The sequence below is a fragment of the Egretta garzetta genome, unplaced genomic scaffold, assembly GCF_000687185.1.
Source record: "Egretta garzetta isolate BGI_Z169 unplaced genomic scaffold, ASM68718v1 scaffold9, whole genome shotgun sequence".
Taxonomy (NCBI): domain Eukaryota; kingdom Metazoa; phylum Chordata; class Aves; order Pelecaniformes; family Ardeidae; genus Egretta; species Egretta garzetta.
The window spans coordinates 3,302-24,117 of record NW_009260763.1 but is presented as its reverse complement, the minus strand read 5'-3'; the positions used below and the strand labels follow the sequence as shown (position 1 = coordinate 24,117).

The 20,816-nt window shown below is 37.2% G+C and overlaps 1 protein-coding gene across 5 annotated transcripts in view; it reads left to right on the top strand.

Annotated features, from left to right (window-relative positions):
- The window catches only part of DOP1A (DOP1 leucine zipper like protein A), a 50,504-nt gene that overhangs the window by 27,086 nt on the left and 2,602 nt on the right, over positions 1-20,816 (top strand). For 4 of the 5 annotated variants that reach the window (XR_004842918.1, XM_035901481.1, XM_035901479.1 and 1 more), the window contains 18 exons: positions 435-709; positions 1,377-1,529; positions 5,369-5,469; positions 6,723-6,982; positions 7,677-9,684; positions 9,796-9,907; positions 10,898-11,077; positions 13,255-13,380; positions 13,700-13,834; positions 14,252-14,307; positions 14,817-14,921; positions 15,625-15,691; positions 16,004-16,148; positions 16,394-16,473; positions 17,015-17,124; positions 17,287-17,436; positions 18,737-18,798; positions 19,436-19,588. Coding sequence is in view for 3 of the 5 variants with exons in the window: in XM_035901481.1 (XP_035757374.1) it covers positions 435-709; positions 1,377-1,529; positions 5,369-5,469; positions 6,723-6,982; positions 7,677-9,684; positions 9,796-9,907; positions 10,898-11,077; positions 13,255-13,380; positions 13,700-13,834; positions 14,252-14,307; positions 14,817-14,921; positions 15,625-15,691; positions 16,004-16,148; positions 16,394-16,473; positions 17,015-17,124; positions 17,287-17,436; positions 18,737-18,798; positions 19,436-19,588 (4,278 nt within the window). In the remaining 2 variants the exon portion in view is untranslated. Of the gene's footprint in view, positions 1-434; positions 710-1,376; positions 1,530-5,368; positions 5,470-6,722; positions 6,983-7,676; positions 9,685-9,795; positions 9,908-10,897; positions 11,078-13,254; positions 13,381-13,699; positions 13,835-14,251; positions 14,308-14,816; positions 14,922-15,624; positions 15,692-16,003; positions 16,149-16,393; positions 16,474-17,014; positions 17,125-17,286; positions 17,437-18,736; positions 18,799-19,435; positions 19,589-20,816 lie in introns of those variants that run through there. The other variant, XR_004842919.1, reaches the window with a different exon arrangement.

The following is a 20,816-nucleotide window of genomic DNA, read 5'->3' as shown; positions in this document are numbered from 1 at the left end:
TATAAATACTACAGAATTATTCTAGACTGCAAACTACAATGTTAAGACTTGATTGCTGGTCAAGAATTTCCTGAAGGAAGAAAGTGAATGAAAAGATGTGGGAACTACTAAAAGCCCAGTTATGTCTAAAACATGAAATTGTGTGAATGCATTTCCATAAAACTTATTTTTCTCTTCCTTGTTCAAATTTTCCTGTTTATTTTGTGTTACTAAATGTTTGAAGTGATACAGTATTGCATTCTTAATTAGATTATTTTAAAGATAGATACATCAAGATACCTTTTTCCTGCATATATTTTCTTAAACCCATACAACGGGCTTGTTGAAATATGAAAGATAAAGGACAATTGTACGTATGGTTATGGGATAGAATAGGAAAAGTTAATAATATTTAAAACTGTAAATGAATTTACCATCTGTGATTTTTATTTCAGACTGTGAACAAGTACAGCCTCCACTGTGGCTACAGACTTTAATGAATGCTTGCAAGCAAGCAAGCGATTTCAGTGTTCAGGGTGTTACTATTTCCCTTGTGATGGACTTGGTTGGATTGACTCAATCTGTTGCTCTAGTCACTGGAGAAAATCAGAACAGTGTGGAAACTGCTCAGCCTCTTAGCCCTAACCAGGGAAGAGTGGCTGTGGTCATCAGACCTCCTCTTACTCAAGGCAATCTGAGATTTATGGCTGAAAAGACTGATTTCTTCAAGGTACAATGGAGTGTCTTATTGCTGTTTTCTTTAGACTTCTTTTCCTGGCTGGTAAAGACAGAGTCTTGGCCATTGTACCATCCTTGGTATGGAAAACCAAATTCTCTTGCTGATTATTTTGATAACAGTTGTAACCTGTGCTAGACTCTAAATGAAAATACATAGTAAATTTTCCTGCTGTAATTGGCTTACTGGCTGCTTGGGTGAAAATCCTTGTTTGAATGATTATTTTAAAAATATAAATAAAACCTGATTGATTAGCATCATTAACTAACAAAGGCATGAAAGTGAGATGTGTGTAATGTAGGACTCTGGTAAACAATAATCTCTGCATTTGTGTACTTTATGTAAGAAATAATTTACAAAATATTATCAGCAGCAGCGTATATTACATAGTTAATTATATTTCCATGAAAATTTGTGGAGATACCTGTGAGTTCTGACTCCTAACAGGATTTTTTTAGGTAATAAGTTATTGCAGTGTTTCAGACAGTCCCTTATGTTCATACAAACAAAAAAGAACAGTTTTATAGATTACCTGTTGGTCATATAGTGTCATCAGATGTAACGAATCCCATCATTGCATAAAGCTCAATGTAGTCTAGAGCAAAACAAGGCACGATACTAATTCATTTGTCTCTTGCAACTTTTATTTTCATGTACAAAGCATATAGCTTTAACTCTTTGGGACCAGTTGGGTGATGGAACTCCTCAGCATCATCAGAAGAGTGTGGAGCTCTTCTACCAGCTGCACAACCTTGTTCCATCTTCTAGCATTTGTGAAGATGTTATTAGTCAGCAGCTGACTCACAGAGACAAGGCAAGTTGTTCATGTATTTACTAAGAGATGAGTTAAGTATATAACCATAGAAATATATTTAGAAAAAGGACTTGATGCCTCAGAGGAGGGCATAAATAACTTTAATATTGAAAAAAATGTTGCCTCATGTTGATTGCTTCAAACATTAAAAAAGCTCTTATCTCTTACATGCATGCAGAACATCAGATTTGTCCACTCTCTGACACTGCCACCCTCTTTCCTATATTCCCACTCACAAGAAACCTTAACCTTATGTCTGTAGTAGTTGAGCCCTGTTTTCATGATGTCTTGGTGTTTCACAAACCTATGAAAAATGTTTGTAATGGTAGTAATTGAATGTAGATTTTCTAGTTTCCATGCCAGTTGTCCTAACCACTCTCCTTTCCCTATACAGCTCCATCAAATTTAAGCACACTTTCTTTTGTCGTGTCCTAACCAGCTGTAGTTCAGTCCTCTGGTGCGCTCCCTCCCATTTCATCTAATTCTTGCATCTTGTCTAATAATTTGTCCTAATGCAGCATGTAGACTTTCTGCTTCCTTTCCTTCACGGAACTTGGAGAAGGAGCAACAGTCAGGTTATTTTCACCGCCATGTCTTTTCTTGATAGTGGGCTTGGATTGCTTCTTTCTTGAGACAGTCATGTCTTATCTTTCTGCCCTTCTGCTTTCTTTTCTCTCTCTCTCTCAGCTGAGGTGTCCTTACTGACTTTCTCTTTGTTTCACCACATTCTTTCTACTGTTTCAGATCTGTTTTCAACTCCTTTCCCTTTCTGTGAGACGCATCTTTGAGTCTGCTGCATTTAATACAATTAATTTGCTGCTTTGGCCTTAATTCCCTTTATTTTAAGCAGCAGTGATTTTTTTTGGTCTTTCTGACCATTTTTATATACTATCTGTTTCTGGCTCTTTTTGTAAGAGTTAATGTAAATATAAGACAAAAGAACAGGTTGTGATTAATAAGACTTTATTTTATTTCCAAGTCGCAAGAGCTGTGCTATGTATTTGAGCTCCATATTCTGACACTTGTCTCTGTTAATTATTTCCAGCTACATGTTTCTGTGAGATTCTTTTCCCCTGTTGGGAAGCAGAGGAATTGCAATAACTAGATACTTTTGATGAAGAGGCTTCTGTACAGTTCTTCTCCAATGCCATGTGGCCCCTCTCTCCTCTAGTCCTTAAAAAACTTGAATTCTGACTGTTTCTGCCATGTTTGCCAGTTCTAGAGGGCAACTAATGAACTGCTTTAACAGTAAGGGCCAGTTTTCTGTGCATCTGTGTCTTTGGGAAATGTGCTTGCCTACTCTGCTCTGACTGATATGGCAGCTGGGTTGTGAATTCTCTGTGCATTTCTTTGCAGTATGCCACTGAGGCTGCTCTTTTCTTGAAGGTATTTATTTTCCATCTCTGTCTCATGTTAAAATCCAGGGACTAGAATTTGAGCAGAACCTTGCAAGTGATCAGAGAGCTGCTTCTTAGCCCCCAATACGCTGTTTGCCTTTGTCGCTTGTCCTGTCTCCTGTTCTGCTACCACAGGTTATAATGTTTGCTTATAACCCAACTTGGTGGATTTCTCCCATTGCTGCTCAAAGGTCTCTTATCTCACTTCTGGCTTCTTTTTTAGAAGTGATCTTGGCTATCCTATTGATTATTTCTGTTTTGCTATCAGTTTAACTAATGCAAGTAAAATAGTATTTTCAAAATCATTTGAAGCTGGCAGATATTTAGATTGTTTCTTTTAGGTCTCCGGTGAGCCTCTGTAGTTTCATGCTAGGCAAAGGAGGCTTTTCAGCATTCAGCAACAGCCTTATGTAGGAGACTTTATCTCTTATCAAGATCTATGATCTGCTTCCCAATATATAGAGCATATGCTTAGTTCTTACTGTTGTTAGCAAGAGTTCTACTTGTCATGCCAGGTACTCTATCTTTTCTGTTTTTTCTTTTTCTTTTCATTTCCTCTTCCTAGAAATTTGTTTCAGATAGAGGCTGTCAATCTGACATTTGAGTTGAGGCCTTTGTAGTGCTTTACATTTTAGATACATGAACTGTTTCCACAGCCCCAGTAGAATGATAGGGAATTACTGGTTTACATACTCTGGCAACTCATGGTTGTTCCAACTTCAGAGGCAGTTACCTTTTTGCCTTTCTACTAGAGAGTAACCAGGTCAGCAAAAGTGACTGTGAGCCAGTCTGTCAATCACTGCAGTTCACAGCTAGGCATATTGATAAAATTGCCAATGATTTATAGTTTCACTTATTAGCCTGGTCTGTGAACTGCTGTGACTGTGGATGTGACACTCGCTCATTTCTGCCAACCTTACTGTGAAAGCAGTAATTTATTACGCCTTCCCAGCAGGGATTGCAAGAGTTTACGTGGAGTTATCTGTATGTGTTTGAAAATTAGTATTTTCACTCGTTATTCAGCAGATGTTAGTGAATTGTTTTGTGTAACCATATATATTTTGCAGCAGTGTTGTGGGGTTTTTTTGTTTTGTTTTGTTTTTTTTTCCCCTGAGGGAAGCGTATTTTTCCTAAATACATGTGATGCTTGCTTGACTTTCCAGAATGCTGCTGTTTCTCTTGGGCTTTTTTTTTTTCTTTGTCTGATGCGATCTGTCTTGTGTCCTTTCTGTAATTTTCAGATTTTATAGCTTTTACTTAAAATTTTAATTTTTGTGGCAGGTATTGGTTGTATTAGCTGTTGCAAAGCTTCTTAAGCTGTATGTTGTAAATTAAGTCTGGAAGTATGCCAGATTGTCACAGTGGTATTAGGAGGTTTTAGTTTGGTCTCATTTTGATTAGAGGTAAATATGCCTACTGTTCATTCCCTACAAGCATATATTTTAAGAACAAACAAGTGAAAATCTTCATCCTCTTGTCTCTCCTTATCTTCTAGTAATTTAGTTTAAGCCCTGATTGTATTTAAAAGTTTGATGTTTTATTCAGTATACCTGTCCTGATTGCTGTGCTTTGTTTGCTCACCCCTACAACTGCTTCCTTAACTCACATGTAAAGCTGTTTTTAAGACATGTACCCACATATTCATATCATAGCATGGCATTTACTATCACTTACAGCCTTCCTGGAATAACTCTTTGCCTTGTTCAGCCACAGTAAAGAGATAAAGACATAAAAATTGCTAATTTAATACCATTTTCACCATTAAATATTCTGCATATTATTACTAGTCATTAGAAGTCTTTCAGGCAGTAAGTATGTCCTATTTGTCCAAATAAAACTCTTGAGTTCCAGAGCTCAGTTTAGCACGTTACTGATCAACTCTATCTATGTTGTATTTAGCTAGAAAATTCTTACGTCTCTTTCTAGCCAACTTGTTTTCATTCCCTTATTTCCATGGATACTGTGTTTAACCCCATCATTCCAGGTGCTATCTCTAAAAACTTGTTTTCATTCTCTGTCTTTTCTCTCTGCCTCTGTATGCTTGCATTTTCATATTGAAAAGCTTGCATGTTTTTTCCTGCCCTCTCCAAGATTTTTCCAGTGCCTTGATACATATAGATAAACTCACTGAAAACAGAGCTGTGCAACTTGTGAGAGTAAAGCCATTGCATTAAGCATTTAAAACTTTTTCAAGCCAAACTTTAAACTAAGGTAGCCAAGATCAAGATGGGGAGAAACCTTTCATGCTACTAAATTGTTCTCAGAGACCTATTGTTGGCTATTGCTGTTTTTAATGTTGGAAAATAGGATTTGAATTCATAGTCCAAAAAGTTAATTTTAATAATGTAATTATATCTTTTAAACTACACTATACCTCTTTTTTCCAGTTCTTATTAGAGGCTGTTGTATTTTGATAGATCTAACTTATAATTTGGTCCACAGAAAGTAAGAATGGAAGCTCATGCAAAGTTTGCAGTGCTATGGCATCTTACCCGTGACCTTCATATTAACAAGTCTTCTTCCTTTGGCCGTACCTTTGACAGGTGGGTGATTGCAAGCGTGGTTCAGTTGAAATAATTTTGCTTCAAAATCTTTTACTACATTATACTGGCAGCATAGAGTGTTTAGAAATTGGAGAACTACAGTGCAACTGTGAGGGCAAGGAAGGAGGACAAGAAATGAATTAGTGTTAGACAAAATTGTTTTTCACTATGATGATTATGTAAGCTGTAAATTTTTCTGGTAGCTGTAAAGAGTAGGACAGGAATGGTCACGTGATTCATTGCCTATCACTGTGGTTAAACCATTTGTGTATATTGAACATAGTGTCTGAATTCTTGCTGGGATTTGGTAAAAACAAAAGCAGGAGAGAGAAGTCAACCCAGAAGTGAATTATATGAAAATGGCAAGTAACAGTAAAGGTAAGAAAACTTAAGAACAAAATTGCAAGTTAGCACTAAGATATGAAAGTTCTTTTATTTAATCTGTGTGGTTTGTGTAAGATGTCATTTATGGCAGACAGGAGAGGATTTCCATTTTGTGTTCTGGTATCAGACTACCTTCTTAGAAAAAAATGAATGATCCAGATTCTGAACTAGTCTTGTCTTCCTCAGCTAGCACAAATGTTGTGGAAAAGCACTTATTTAAATTTCCTGCTATATACTTCGCTGTAGGAAGCAGAGTAAAAAGATTGTTATTTCTTTGGCTTGATACTGTTAGACATTGTAGAAGTGGTGGTAAATTCTGTGCATATAACTGGTATAATTCAGAGTCCAATATATATTGTTTTTTCCCAAGTCTGGAAAGGATTCTAAAGGCTAAAACTATTAAAAGAAGAAGAAAATAATGACAGTAGGAAGTGCTGAATTGTCAAGTATATTTCTCCTCTCCGTTCCTGAAGAAAAGACCTTTGAATAAGTTGTCTTCTCTTTTCCATGCATCTGTGTGAATTGGCTTTTAAACTTTTATCTTTTTGTACTGTACTACAGCTTAGCAGGCAGCTTGTTATTTTAGTAGCTGTACAAATACCTGAACTGATTACACAACTGCTACTATTAGAGCAGCTATCGTAACTGACTTTATTACTAGCTCTTCCTGGCCATTTCTTCATTAGGCTAGACTAAAATGTAAAACTTCAGGTTGCAAAGTTCGGATTCCAAAGAAAATGCTGTTTTACATGGAGAAGATACTGGAGTATGTACTGACATGTTGAAATTTATCATATATCAGATTAAAATGGGATTATTGTGCAAGTAGTGTAGAATTTGTGCTAGCTTCATTCTTCTTTCTATTCTAGATCTTTGTTTATCATGCTGGACAGCCTTAATAGCTTGGATGGTTCTACATGGTCAGTGGGACAAGCCTGGTTAAATCAAGTGCTTCAAAGACATGATATTGCAAGGGTTCTCGAACCTTTGCTCCTACTGCTTCTCCATCCAAAAACTCAGCGAGTTTCTGTTCAGCGAGTACAGGCTGAATGTTACTGGACTAAATCTCCGTATCGCCCTGAAGAAGAAAATGAAAAGAACTTTATGCAGAAGTTTAGCTGTGCTGATGGTATGTACACAAGAAGACTGTAAGAAGTTCCTTATTTAATTTCTTTGTTATTTGCATGCAACAGTAAAAAGGTAGTAGAAATTTTTGAAGGCAGCTCACAAAACCAAGTGCTGGAATAGCTACTACTTATATGTGCATTTGTGCATGTTTTTTCTAATTCAAGTTTGGGTGTCAAAAGTACGACTGAAGTTTTATTGTGCTCAAATTAAGATGATATGCAAGTATTTTAATGCAGAGCGTTTTCTTATGTCTTACCGAACTTCAGTAGAACTTAAGAATATGGCTTGAAGCTTAACCAAGAAGTGGAATGTTTTTGTGAATCAGGACCACTGATGTGGGTGTGGCTGAAAACATACTGATAAAGTTTGAAAGTGTTTGCATCTATTGTGTAATTTTAGTAACATAATTATTTTTTTATGGAAACACAAGCAGATAAGACTGCATAAGGTTTCATGAGAGAATTATGTTTTGCTAAGGTCTCATGCTGAAGTAATCTTGCTTTGGTTATGTGAATGTGTGTCGTTTGCATATTAACATTATTTTTTTTTCTGCTGTGAAGTGAAAAGACACTATTTACCATACCTTTATAATTTGAAGTCTCAATAATAGTTTAAATTCCTAATTTTAATTCTAAATTCTTGTTCTGAAGAACAAAATACCATGTGTATAAAATTTTTCTGTGTTTTTCTTTAAGCATTTTCCCATGTGCCTGTAAGCCAAGGACAACTTATTATACCCAAAGAAGGCAATGAAAAACAACTTGCTATGGATGAAATGGAGAACTTCAGCTTGACTGTCAACCCTCTGAGTGACCGGCTTTCCTTGCTAAGTACCAGCAGTGAGACCATCCCAATGGTTGTGTCTGATTTTGACCTTCCCGATCATCAAGTTGAAATACTGCAGAGTTCTGACTCTGGCTGTTCTCAGTCATCTACTGGAGACAACATCAGTTATGAAGTGGAAACAGAAAGCCTGAGTGCTCAAGATAGCTCTCAGACTCTGAGAGAAGACTCACCTGATGAAATTGTGCAACAAGTAGTTACAGATCTTATATGCAAAGTTGTAAGTGGTCTTGGAGAAGAGGCTGAACCAGTTAAACATAGTCTACACTCGGAGAATACTTCATGTAAATTCAGTCCTTTGGATAACTCTGTAGAGGTGACAAAAAATGAAGATCAAAATATTCAAAGTAGCCAGAGTAGTTTGCTTAGTAATGACAGCTCCCAATTGCTATCAGCCTCAACTGAGACTGGACTTGAGAGCTTAAGAGATGAAATTTCAAGAAATAACTCTTCACCCTGTATTGCAGAAAGCCAGCAATCCCTCTCTGATCTCGTTCTTGCTTCCACTGAATCCAAGTCCCGAAAGCGAAGCCACAGTAGTATTCAGTTCAGCTTTAAAGGCAAGCTGCCAGAAAAAATGTCAGAAAAAGAAACAATTGTTAAAGAGGCTGGTAAGCAACCAGGTGCAAAACCTAAGGTGAAAATAGCCAAAAAGAAAGATGAAGAGAAGAAGAAAGCACAAACAGAAAAGCTTAAACAAACAAATGTCTTCTTCAGTGATGGTCTTGATTTAGAAAACTGGTACAGCTGTGGAGAAGGAGAAATTTCAGAAATAGAAAGTGATGTGGGGTCCCCAGGAATGCGAAAATCTCCCAACTTTAATATCCATCCATTGTATCAACACGTGCTGCTTTATCTCCAGCTCTATGACTCTTCAAGGACATTGTATGCTTTTTCTGCAATTAAAGCAATTCTGAAAACAAATCCTTCAGCTTTTGTAAGTGCTATCTCCACTACCAGTGTCAACAACGCATACACTCCTCAGCTTTCACTGCTCCAGAATCTTCTAGCCAGGCATCGAATATCTGTTATGGGCAAGGATTTCTATAGTCACATCCCAGTTGATTCTAACCATAACTTTCGGAGCTCTATGTACATAGAAATTCTTATCTCCTTGTGTTTATACTACATGCGGAGCCACTATCCAACTCACGTTAAAGTAACCTCACAAGATCTAATAGGAAACCGTAATATGCAAATGATGAGTATAGAAATTCTGACACTTCTCTTTGCTGAGTTGGCAAAAGTGATAGAAAGCTCTGCAAAGGGCTTTCCTAGTTTTATTTCGGACATGTTGTCCAAGTGCAAGGTTCAGAAAGTGATCCTGCATTGTCTGCTGTCTTCTATCTTCAGTGCACAGAAATGGCACAGTGAAAAGATGGCTGGAAAAAACATAGTGGCTGTAGAAGAAGGTTTCTCTGAAGACAGCCTTATAAATTTTTCTGAAGATGAATTTGACAATGGTAGTACTCTGCAGTCACAGCTTTTAAAAGTACTTCAACGGCTGATTGTGCTGGAACACAGAGTAATGACTGTGCCTGAGGAAAACGAAACGGGCTTTGACTTTGTCATAACAGATTTGGAGCACATCGGTCCCCAGCAGCCCATGACCTCTCTTCAGTATTTACATTCCCAGCCAATAACCTGCCAAGGCATGTTTCTCTGCGCAGTGATACGAGCTTTACACCAGCACTGTGCCTGTAAAATGCATCCCCAGTGGATTGGCCTTATCACTTCTACGTTGCCTTACATGGGAAAAGTTCTTCAAAGGGTGGTTGTTTCAGTGACTCTTCAGCTCTGCAGGAACTTGGATAATTTAATTCAGCAGTATAAATATGAAACAGGATTATCTGATAATAGGTATGTGTGTGTATGTAGAGGTGTATAATCTTTTTAAGCAGATTTGATTGTGTTGAAATACTTTACAACCTGATTAACCCATTTTAAAAAAAAATCAATCTCTTATTTTAGGCCTCTCTGGATGGCATCAGTCACTCCCCCAGATCTGGTTCTTACCCTATTAGAAGGGATCACAACAATAATTCATTACTGCCTCCTGGATCCATCTACACAGTATCATCAGGTAAACTTAACTGGGTGTCTGAGAGGTTCCTATGCAGTATGTGTCAAATTAAGGACTCTGATTATATTAGCAGATACTAAGATCTGAGTAGGAAAAATATCAAATATATTGTCTTAGCTGTAAGTGTGGTTTTTATTGATAATATATTCATCTCAAACTGAAAAATTTTCTACTAATTATACTTTAAAGAGAACAGTCTTAGATTTTTTTTTTTTTTTTAAATTTATTTATTTTGGTTTGGTGTTTTGGGGTGGGGGGTTTTTGTTACCCTGAAATAAATAAAGTAGGAATTCCTTAACTTTCAGACCTCTAAAATGGCACTTTTTAGAGCTGGCTTTGTTTTGTGGAACTTCCCAGACTGATGCCTATCATGTTACTTTCTGGCCAGACTGTGTTCATCTTAGAGAATGTTTTAACATATTGTTTCTTCTCCTTCTGTATATTTGCAATTTGTCTTTTTAGTCAAGCAGTATTTCTAGATCTGATATTCTGAGCATAGTCTCTGTTAAGAATTTGGCCCAGATTCTGCAAGATTTTTTTGTCCTGCTCTCTCTGCAGTCTGGGTTTTGCCTTTTTTTTTTTTTGAAGGGAAAGTGGTTATAAGAACATTCGTTTTAAAAAAGTAACTGAAAAGTATTTATTATCTGTGCAAGTAAATAATTTTGCCTAGAGTATTAGTTAAAATTAGTTACGCTTAAAAGAATTGTTTTGCAAAAGTATAAGCAGATGATACAAAATTGATTGCTGTAGACATGAGGCCTCATGTTCAGAATACATTTGATATCATACAACTGAGTCAAGAGATTCTTTAACTATTATTTTAGTAGACTCAAAACCTGTACATACTATAAGAATTATTGAAAAACTATTTTGAAAAAGTTAAGGTTGAAAGCTTCCATGTCCATTGTGTCTCCATTTACACTATTTTACTTACACTGTTTATGTAGGTATTTAATGCTCTTCCTCCTCTCTCCCTTTCAAATTCACTAGCTTTTGGTTAATGTAGATCAGAAGCACTTGATTGAAGCACGCAATGGGATCCTGTCTATCTTGCATATGATTATGTCTTCTGTGACTTTGCTGTGGAGCATCCTTCACCTTGCAGATTCTTCAGAGAAAACTACTGCTGCTGCTGCATCCATTACCACTATTAATCTTGGGTCGACAAAGGTCAGAATATCAGGGATAATGTTTAAGCTGTTTGTTAATACCTTTGTCAAACTAAACCAGATTCTATTCCCTTAAATGTAAATTGAGTTTTAATACCTTTGTCCTCATCTACTCACCCACCCCATAAACAAGGCTTTTACAATCTTTTGAATCTGCTTTTAAACTCGAGTGTGTCAACTCAGGACAACAGTGTCTCACCTCTTGGATTTCATTTTCTTTGCAGAAAGCAATCCTGAAAAAAATTAAGCCACCCTTTTATGCTTTAAAAGATAGAAAATATTGATGTACAGTCATAACAAAGGAGAACTTTCCTCTTAATATCTAGTACTCAGACACTTACGAACTGGTTCCTTATTCATTCGGTTCCCATACAGTGATGTCACTGTGCACAGGGAAATGTCATAGTAGATAGTGAGGTAGTAATCATAAAGAAGAGAGCCTGAGAAGGGGTCAAATAGGACTATGCTGAGAACACTGCCTAATCCTCTTAGTTGAAGCTCCTTATACTTCACATTATTAAATAGGAAATTAAGATTTCCTCAGTTAATTTGAATACTATCAGCTGCTGTTTGTGATGATGCTGTGTTACATCCTTTTCGACCTTTGTCATTCAGATTGAAGGAATAAAAAATAACTTGTCTAAAGACTCCGTGGCTTTGCACAGACTCATCCATGGTCATATTTGTGCTGCCTATATTTGGGCTTCCTACTCACTGAAAGGAAAGGGGCCCATACCTGTTGATGGCCTAGAATATTACGTTGCTTCTGTGAACAAAGAAGCTTTTTTACTCTGGTTAAACATTAACTCTTCTGTACATACTAGCCTTTCTTTAATTTGCCCAGATCCTTGGTATTCAAAAGAGCATTCAACGTCCTGTATATGAAAAAGTCCAGTTTGAATTCAGCTTGTTCAGTGTAGTATCGGGATAGGTTATTTTACTTTTTCACCTGATTGCTTTTGGGTAATGCTTTTGTAGCTGCCTTGGAGTTGGTGGATGTAGTTAAAAACACACGAAACTGGAATTCTACAGAACTGTGTCTAAAGTATTAACAAGCTTTTTAAGCTTCAGTACTACTAGGTTGCTTTGGCAGTGACACTCTTGGCAAGTGCATAAAGCGTACAGTCAAGCTCTGGGATCGTATATAGCAGTTTCCTGCAAGCTTAGACAATTCCTACTGAAATGTTTCTGAAAACGTAAAAATAGCTTTCAGAAAACAGGTAGAAAGTGCATTTTTGTCTGAAATCTTCCTGTCATAGAAAACAGGTCAAGAAGACAGCTTGGGAAATACACTTCCTGACCCAAGTGTGCCTCAGTAACTTCTGACATACTTAAATACATTATTAAGAGTTTCAACAGTGAATATTTCAGTCTCCCAGAGTAGCGTGTTCTTTCCTTTAGGATTTCCTCACCACCCCTGCTTCTTAATCTTTATCTCACTCACTACAAAGCAAGTCCATCACTATTTCTTGCAGACGTGAACATTGTCTTCCTTTCTTCTTCCTAATTACCATGTATAGATTTTTGATAACTGTTATATCTCCACTAACATGTTTTTATCCTATTTACAAACCCGTTTCTGCCCCTTCTTGTAGGTCATATTCTATAGCACTAATCTTTCTTTTTATAGTTTGAGTTCTGTCAGTTTGTACGTTTATTGAAGTAAGGTGTCAAGAACTGGACATGGTATGTGGTGTTGTCTTTCAGGGGAAATACTTAACGTCTTTCATGAAGTGTTGCTATTTATGAATGTGAGTTTGTGATCCGCTAGAATCCCAAGACTTTTTTTCTGCAGGACCACTACCTAAATAGTTTCTCATCCTGAGTCACTACCCTACCTTTGCATGTAAAGATCAAGCTTTTATTGCAGCTTATCTTTTTTTCAGGATGCTTTCTGAGTTTGTCAGATCATTTTTAGTTCTATCAGTTACTTCCCACCTCATTACCTTTAGCAAATTTAGCAAGTGTATTTTATCTTCCCTTGTCTTAGTCATGAATAAAATGATTGAAGAGTACCAGATGCAGAATAGAGCTTTATTGAACCCTATGAGTGCATCATTCCATTTTTATAAAAGTTAGTGATATTTACCATCCAAGTATGGCTTTATAGGTAGCTGTTTTGAACATAATGCCAAGGTGCTGATCTAAAGGTTTGTGTGTTCTGCTTCCACATTTCAGAATTTGAGGCAGCAGATACTTGAACTTTTGGGTCCAATTTCAATGAATCATGGTGTTCACTTCATGGCTGCAATTGCATTTGTATGGAATGAAAGGAGGCAAAATAAAAATACTTCTAGGACAAAGGTATGTTTATACTGCAGTGGTCACTTCAAATACTGGTAATGGCTTTAAGTGATTTAGAAGCAGTAAGGAGAAAATTCAGACATTCCAGTGAAAAAATACATAGTATGAAATATAGAGAATACTTATATTTCTGTTTACCAATTGTACTGTCAGGGAGCTACCAATTTATTTTAGAATGTGATAATCTTCCTGAATTTTTCAGGAAAAGAGTAAGTGATTCCACATCTGTAGCTGAACTGTTACTAACATTTCAGTCCCATGACACCAGCTGCCTTAATTTTGGCATAGGCACTCTGTGACACACATTTGATTCTTTTAGGTTATTCCTACAGCAGGTGAAGAACAACTTCTGCTGGTTGAGCTAGTTCGCTCTATCAGTGTAATGAGAACGGAGACTGTTATACAAACAGTGAAAGAAGTTTTGAAGCAGCCTCCAGCCATAGCAAAGGACAAGGTATGAAAAGTGTAGAGATGCTATTGATTTACTTAATGTCCTCTTACTGCAGCTTAGAACACTGGTGATACGGATACTTCATTCACAAAGCTGAGCAGCACAGTGTGTACAAGACTGTTTTGTGGGGACAGGCTGCTTGCATTAGGGAAACAGGTGCATACCTTAGCATCAGGTTGATTTTTTTTTTTTTTTTTTTTTTTTTGGTGGGAAAGGGAAGTGGGGAAAAGAGGGAATAAGAGAGAAGAATAACTTTATAGAGAGATGCCTAAGTGGACATTAGTAATATCCTGTTAATGAATTAAGCTGTATCTTCAGACACTGCAGTAACACTATAGCATTGTCAGTTTTGCCATGGCAATTGAGGAAAAAAGTCACTTTTCTTCTTCCTCATGACACAGGTTTTGTATCTTTTTCTAGAAACATCTTTCATTGGAAGTCTGCATGTTGCAGTTTTTCTATGCTTATACTCAAAGGTAAGACAAGAAGTTAAATTTTATTTCTATTTCATCAAGAAGCAGATGGACAATCTGAATATTTTACATCTTTTTATAATTCCTAGGGTGAGAATCAGCCTGTGTAATATAAATCCTGAAGAAAGAATGATTTTGAGCTAGGTGTCATAAAAAAGAAAGGGATTTATTTTATGAGTTCTCTAGTTCTGCATCACCTTTCTTCCCCCATCTAAAAATCTTGCAGGAAATCTGCCCCCTGCCCAAGGAAAGCTGGTCTTAATTGTGCTGTAACTCATTGGTACCACTCCAACCTTGGACTGAAAAGCATGTCTTTAGAGTACACTGTTCTTCTGCCTTCCTCCTTTTCTTAATGACTTGATGTAGCCACTTAATATTAAATGAAAAACCAAATAACCTGTATGAATGTTGATTCACAATATCTGACAGGAGAATTGTGACTTAGAAAGAAAATGGGGAATACCTGAGGGAGATGATGCTGTTTTCATTGCCATCGCTGCTCTCTCTTTTAGGATTCCAGTGACCAGCCTAGTAGATAGCTGGGCAGCACTGCTGCTTCTGTTAAAAGATTCCATCCAGGTTGGTCTTCCAGCTCCAGGACAATTCCTCATACTTGGGTAAGTGCTCTTGATATTTGCATTTCCAAATAAGCTCAAATGTAAGCGTGTGAAATCATACTGAAGTGTTAGTGTTTCCAAATCGCTTATCTCTTCCAAATCACTTATTTTTGAGTGGCAGACATATTGCCTGAGTTCTGTGGGTTTTATCAAATTAGTTTCTTCTCTGAGGAATGGCTATGTATATTATAATATAAGCCACGATCTTACCTTACTGATTATCTGAGCAATTCAGGCTCTTAAAACAGTAGGTTTAAGTTTCTGATGTTTCTTAGAAAATAACTACAATGACTATTTCTTAGGTGTCTGTAGATTTGAAGCCTGCTAGAAAGAAAGAATTAATTCCCAGCATGAAAGCTGTTTGTGGAATGTTAGAAATAAAATGTTGGAATATGTTCCGTATAAAGCTTCAGGGACCGTTCTCTTGAATTTCTAGAATTTATCTTCCATAGTAAACCTTCTCTAAAGATACTTTTGTGTATGGTCTAGTAAAACATGTTCTTGATAAACTATGATGATACGATCAAAATTAACTTAAGAAACTTGAAAGGATGTTTTTTAGAATATTGATAAGTAGCAATGGCTGAAGGTTTAGTAAAGTATTGTGCATGTAAACTTCGTCAGATTTGTAGTAGCTCCTAAAATTACTGAATAATGTATAGTGACAAGAAAATCCATACCTACTTTTATATTTTTTTTTCAGTGTTCTTAATGAGTTCATTATGAAAAACCCAAGCCTGGAGAATAAGAAAGATCAAAGAGATCTCCAGGTAAGAAATTTGTTGTATGTATGTCTCTTTTGAAAAATATTGTACCATAAATGTTTGACTGTACTAGAATTATCTGATATATCAGTTCTGTAGTCTGAAATTACTCTTTAGTATCTTCTACTTAGGACTATTTATAATCTGTTGAAAAAGATCTCACCTTCTGTGGAATATTAATCACTGATAATATAGAACAGAAGTGATTTGAAAGCAGTTTTATACTTAATTACATAGTTTTTCTACAGAAACATGTAGGACAACAAATACAGCCCTTCTGCTCAAAGTTCTTAAAATGCGTGGGTTTTGTTCTGCCAGGATGTAACGCACAAGATAGTGGATGCCATCGGGGCAATTGCTGGTTCTTCCTTGGAACAGACTACTTGGCTAAGACGTAACTTAGAGGTTAAGCCTTCTCCCAAGATTATGGTTGATGGAAACAACTTAGAATCAGATGTCGAAGGTAGTTTCATTTGCATCTTTATTTTAAACAAAGCATTAATTATTGGGCCAAAATAAACAGAGGACAGCTTTTACTATATCTGAATACATTAAAAATGCTTCAGCATTGTTCAGGCATTAGCATCTTACACAGTGTATCTGGCAAAGTCTGTACATTTTCAAAATATATGCTGTTAAAATATGCTTGTAAGGTACAAAATGGCTTAAGAAAACTAACTTTGGACATTTTTTATTATCTTCATGTAGATATGTTGTCTCCAGCAATGGAAACTTCAAACATAACTCCATCTGTTTATAGTGTCCATGCATTGACCTTACTTTCTGAGGTAAATGTCTCCTCAGATGTAATAAATACTGTCTTGTAATAAACTTTTATACTGTGAAAGGCTTTGGACTAGAAGCTTGGGGAAGGAGATTTGATGGGAAACACTGAATGGATTCTGAGTCCTGTCATGTAACAAAACATAAAACATTGTTACTAGCCCAGTTATATTCAGTGAGATGGATGAGGCATAAAGCATGGCCTTTCAGATGTGTAGTATAGGGAAGTTTTTTGGTGGCAAACTTTGTGTTATTAGTGGTATATGTTATTTACTGCTGGTAATCACAGTCCATCCTTGATTTTTTTTTTTAATTTTTTTTTTTTTTGCTTCTTTGTAGCTTATTCTTTAGAATGTAGCTTATGCTTCTGTGGTTTTGCCTTAGTTTGTTTTAAAAATGCCTGCATTTTGTATAGTGCCTGAAGTTTGATCACTTTTATGATAAAGTTGAATGCTCAGTACAGGACACTATATAAAAAAGTGCTGAATAGTAGATAAAGACGCAATTTGAGAGTGCATGATAACATATCTTCCTCTTCTTTTGTAGGTTTTGGCTCATCTCCTGGATATGGTTTTCTACAGTGATGAAAAAGAGAGGGTTATTCCTTTGCTTGTAAATATTATGCACTATGTTGTTCCCTACCTCCGTAATCACAGGTATCTTTGCAATCTGTTGAATTGATGTAGATCTCTTACAGCCAGTTGAAATTTGGTGGGTGACATTTAAGTTGAAACGCGCGTGATAAGGATTAGATGTTTATCAAACTTTCTATGAAGCAACAACTCAAATGGTTTCATGTTGACTTTTTTTTTGTTTAGTGCTCACAATGCATCCAGCTATCGAGCCTGTGTCCAGTTATTAAGCAGTCTCAGTGGGTATCAATATACAAGAAGAGCATGGAAAAAGGAAGCGTTTGACCTCTTTATGGATTCCAGTTTCTTCCAGATGGATGCTTCGTGCGTTAATCAGTAAGATTTTCTTTTTCTTGCTTATATTAATGGCTGTTAAAAATTTTATGTATTCTATTACAGATGAGTATCTATAATGTGGACCAAAATTTCATAACAGACATCTGTTGAGGGAAACAGAGGGATGTTCTGTGTTTTAGATTACCATGTGAAATGCTTACCTAAGGTATTTTTCTATGCACAAGTCTATTTTTTCAATTTTCAAGATTTTTTTTTTAATTTTTTTTTTTGTTTTCTATGAGGAAGAAGTGGGTATCATTTTATAGAATCACTGAATGGGCTGGGCTGGAAGGGACCTTAAACATCATCTAGTTCCAACCCCCTGCCATGGGCAGGGACACCTTCCACTAGACCAGGTTGCTCAAAGCCCCATACAACCTGACCTTGAACACTTCCAGGGATGGGGCATCCATAACTTTTCTGGGTAACCTGTTCCAGTGCCTCACCACCATCAGAATGAAGAACGTCTTCCTTATATCTAATCTAAATCTACCCTCTTTCAGTTTAAAACCACTAGCCCTTGTCCTATCACTATGCTCCCTGATAGAGTCCCTCCCCATCTTTCCAGTAGGCTCCCTTTTAAGTACTGGAAAGCTGCTGCAAGGTCTCCTGCAGCCTTCTCTTCTCCAGGCTGAACAACCACAACTCACTCAGCCTGTCCTTGTAGGAGAGGTGTTCCAGCCCTCGGATCATTTCATGGCCCTCCTCTGGACCTGCTCCAATAGGTCCACATCTGTCTTATTTTTGGGGTACCAGAGCTGAACTCAGTATTCCAGGTGAGGTCTCACCAGAGCAGAGTAAAGGGGCAGAATCGCTTCCCTTGACCTGCTGGTTATGCTTCTTTTGATACAGCCCAGGATAGGGTTGGCTTTCTGGGCTGCAAGCATACATTTCCAGGTTATAGTCAGTTTTTCATCCGCCAGTACTGCCGAGTCCTTCTCTGCAGGGCTGCTCTCAATCCTTTCACCGCCCAGCCTGTATCCATGTTTGGGGTTGCTCCAACCCAGGTGCAGGACCTTGCATTTGGGCCTTCTGAACTTTGAGATTCACACAGGCTCACCTCTCTAGCCTGTCAAGCTCCCTCTGGATGGCAGCGCTTATTTTCTTTGAGAAGGTGATTTGAGAAATGTAGTTATAGACTCAGATCAAATCACATCGAGTAAATGGTACCTATGGAGCAGAGAGCTTGGATTGGAAGCCTTAGCCTGAAGTAAATGAGCAGAAAAAGCTCTATAAATATTCCTGTAAATTCCTGCTTTTTTCTTGCTTTTCTGATTTGTGTACAATTTTCCTCTTTTAGTTGGAGAGCTATTATGGATAATTTGATGACACATGACAAAACCACATTCAGAGATTTGATGAGTAAGTATTTATTGGTGTAGTAGTGACTTTTCTCTAAGCGAAACATTAAGAGAGGGAAAACAAATATATTGAAAAAAACATTTTTTTCAACATTAATTCCAATCTGATTTATTCAATGTTTTTCATGTTTTCTTCAACGACTTGTTTCTGGAGATCCATCAATAAGATAACTTGCACTGAGAGAATTTGAAACCATCCTGTCATGCAGTGAATTTTGCCTATATGGCAAAGTTGGTTAAGCAGAGTAGGTGGGGGGAGTTTTTCTTGGGCTTTGGCTGATTGGTCGCTTTGTTTGTTTTAAGATCTAACACTAACTCTGCTTAAGGAAAAATTGATACTGCACATTGCAAAATTCTGAGCATCTATACCTGAAAATTGTGTTTTTTAAAAAAATGGCTTTGCTCCCTCCCAACCCCTCCCCCCGCCAAACCCAAGGCACTATTGTGTATACTCACAAGTTTTCTTTCAACATGTATTTTAAATCACTGTGGTTAAAAATATAAATTGCAGAACATGCATCTTAACATCTGCTTTCAGACTACATTAATGCAATGAAAGTAAGAGTTATGTGTGACTTAAAGTGAAACAGAAGGGAAATTTTGAAGTTCACCTCCGCACTCTGCATTTTCTCTTTCAGCACGAGTGGCTGTGGCTCAGAGCAGTTCACTCAATCTGTTTGCTAATCGAGATGTAGAGCTGGAACAGCGCGCTATGCTCCTGAAGAGACTGGCTTTTGCAATTTTTAGTAGTGAGATAGACCAATACCAGAAATACCTTCCAGACATACAAGGTCAGTAAAGATGTATCACTTACTGGACTTACGGACTCTGATGTTAACTGGGGAATATTTGTATGACAGGGTAACAGCAGGTAAATTTGTCTCCTGGAATATCAGTGTGCAGTACCATTTCTGTGGCTGGATGCAAAGTTTCTGCAGGTTCTGGTTAGAACTTTTTCAGTCTTAAATGATTACGAACTACACAGACCTTGTGATTACCAATTGACTTTTATCCATGATTTGTCATTTTATACCTTGATCAATGTCCTTGGGTACCTGCAATATGTGTTTTGATATGAACGTCCAAGGTATAAACACCTATCAACTTGGGATAAATGGAAAGGCTGACCTTGAAGAGGTTTTGAATTCTTGACTTCTCTAGCTGTTTTTCTGCTGTTCTGCTTATCTGTCCTGAAGAATATCTCTTCCAGTGACCTTTTACATTAAGAGATTTGGAATGGGAGCTGCTTGGTTTTATTCTAAAATGATGCAAATAGTTCCAGCAGCAGCTTATAAAAATATTTTTTTAGTGCTACCGAGGTGCCCACTTTGTGGTCTCTTCCTCCATATGTGGAAGTCAATTGCATCATCTTTCTTGTTTCATTTGTTCCAGGATTTATTCTTTGAAGTTTTCTTTTTTCTCAGTCTGGTCAGTAGCTGGGTTTACTATGTTCAAGATACCAGGTGGTTTACTGATCTGAATTGCAAAATGCATGTGTTGTTTCGACTGAAAAATTGCTTTATGCATCTGCCTCTGTGTATGTCAAATGTTTAGAGGTGGTTAAATAAGAGTGTATCGTGCCTGTGTAATATCCCATGTACTAAGGTGATGCAGCCTTTTAATATGTGATGGGTTGACCCTGGCTGGATGCCAGTTGCCCACCAAAGCTGCTCTATCGCTCCCCTCCTCAGCTGGACCGGGGAGAGAAAATATAATGAAAGGCTCGTGGGTCAAGATAAGGACAGGGAGAGATCACTCACTGATTATAGTCATGGGCAGAACACTGGACTCGGGGGGGAAAAAAAAATAATTTAAATTATTGCCAATCAAATCAGAGTAAGATAATGAGAAATAAAAAACTAAATCTTAAAACACCTTCCCCCTGCCCCTCCCTTCTTCCCAGCCTTAACTTCACTCCTGATTTTCTCTACCTCCTCCCGCCCAGCAGCGCAGGGGGATGGGGAATGGGGGTTGGGGTCAGTCCATCACACGCTGTCCCTGCCACGCCTTCCTCCTCAG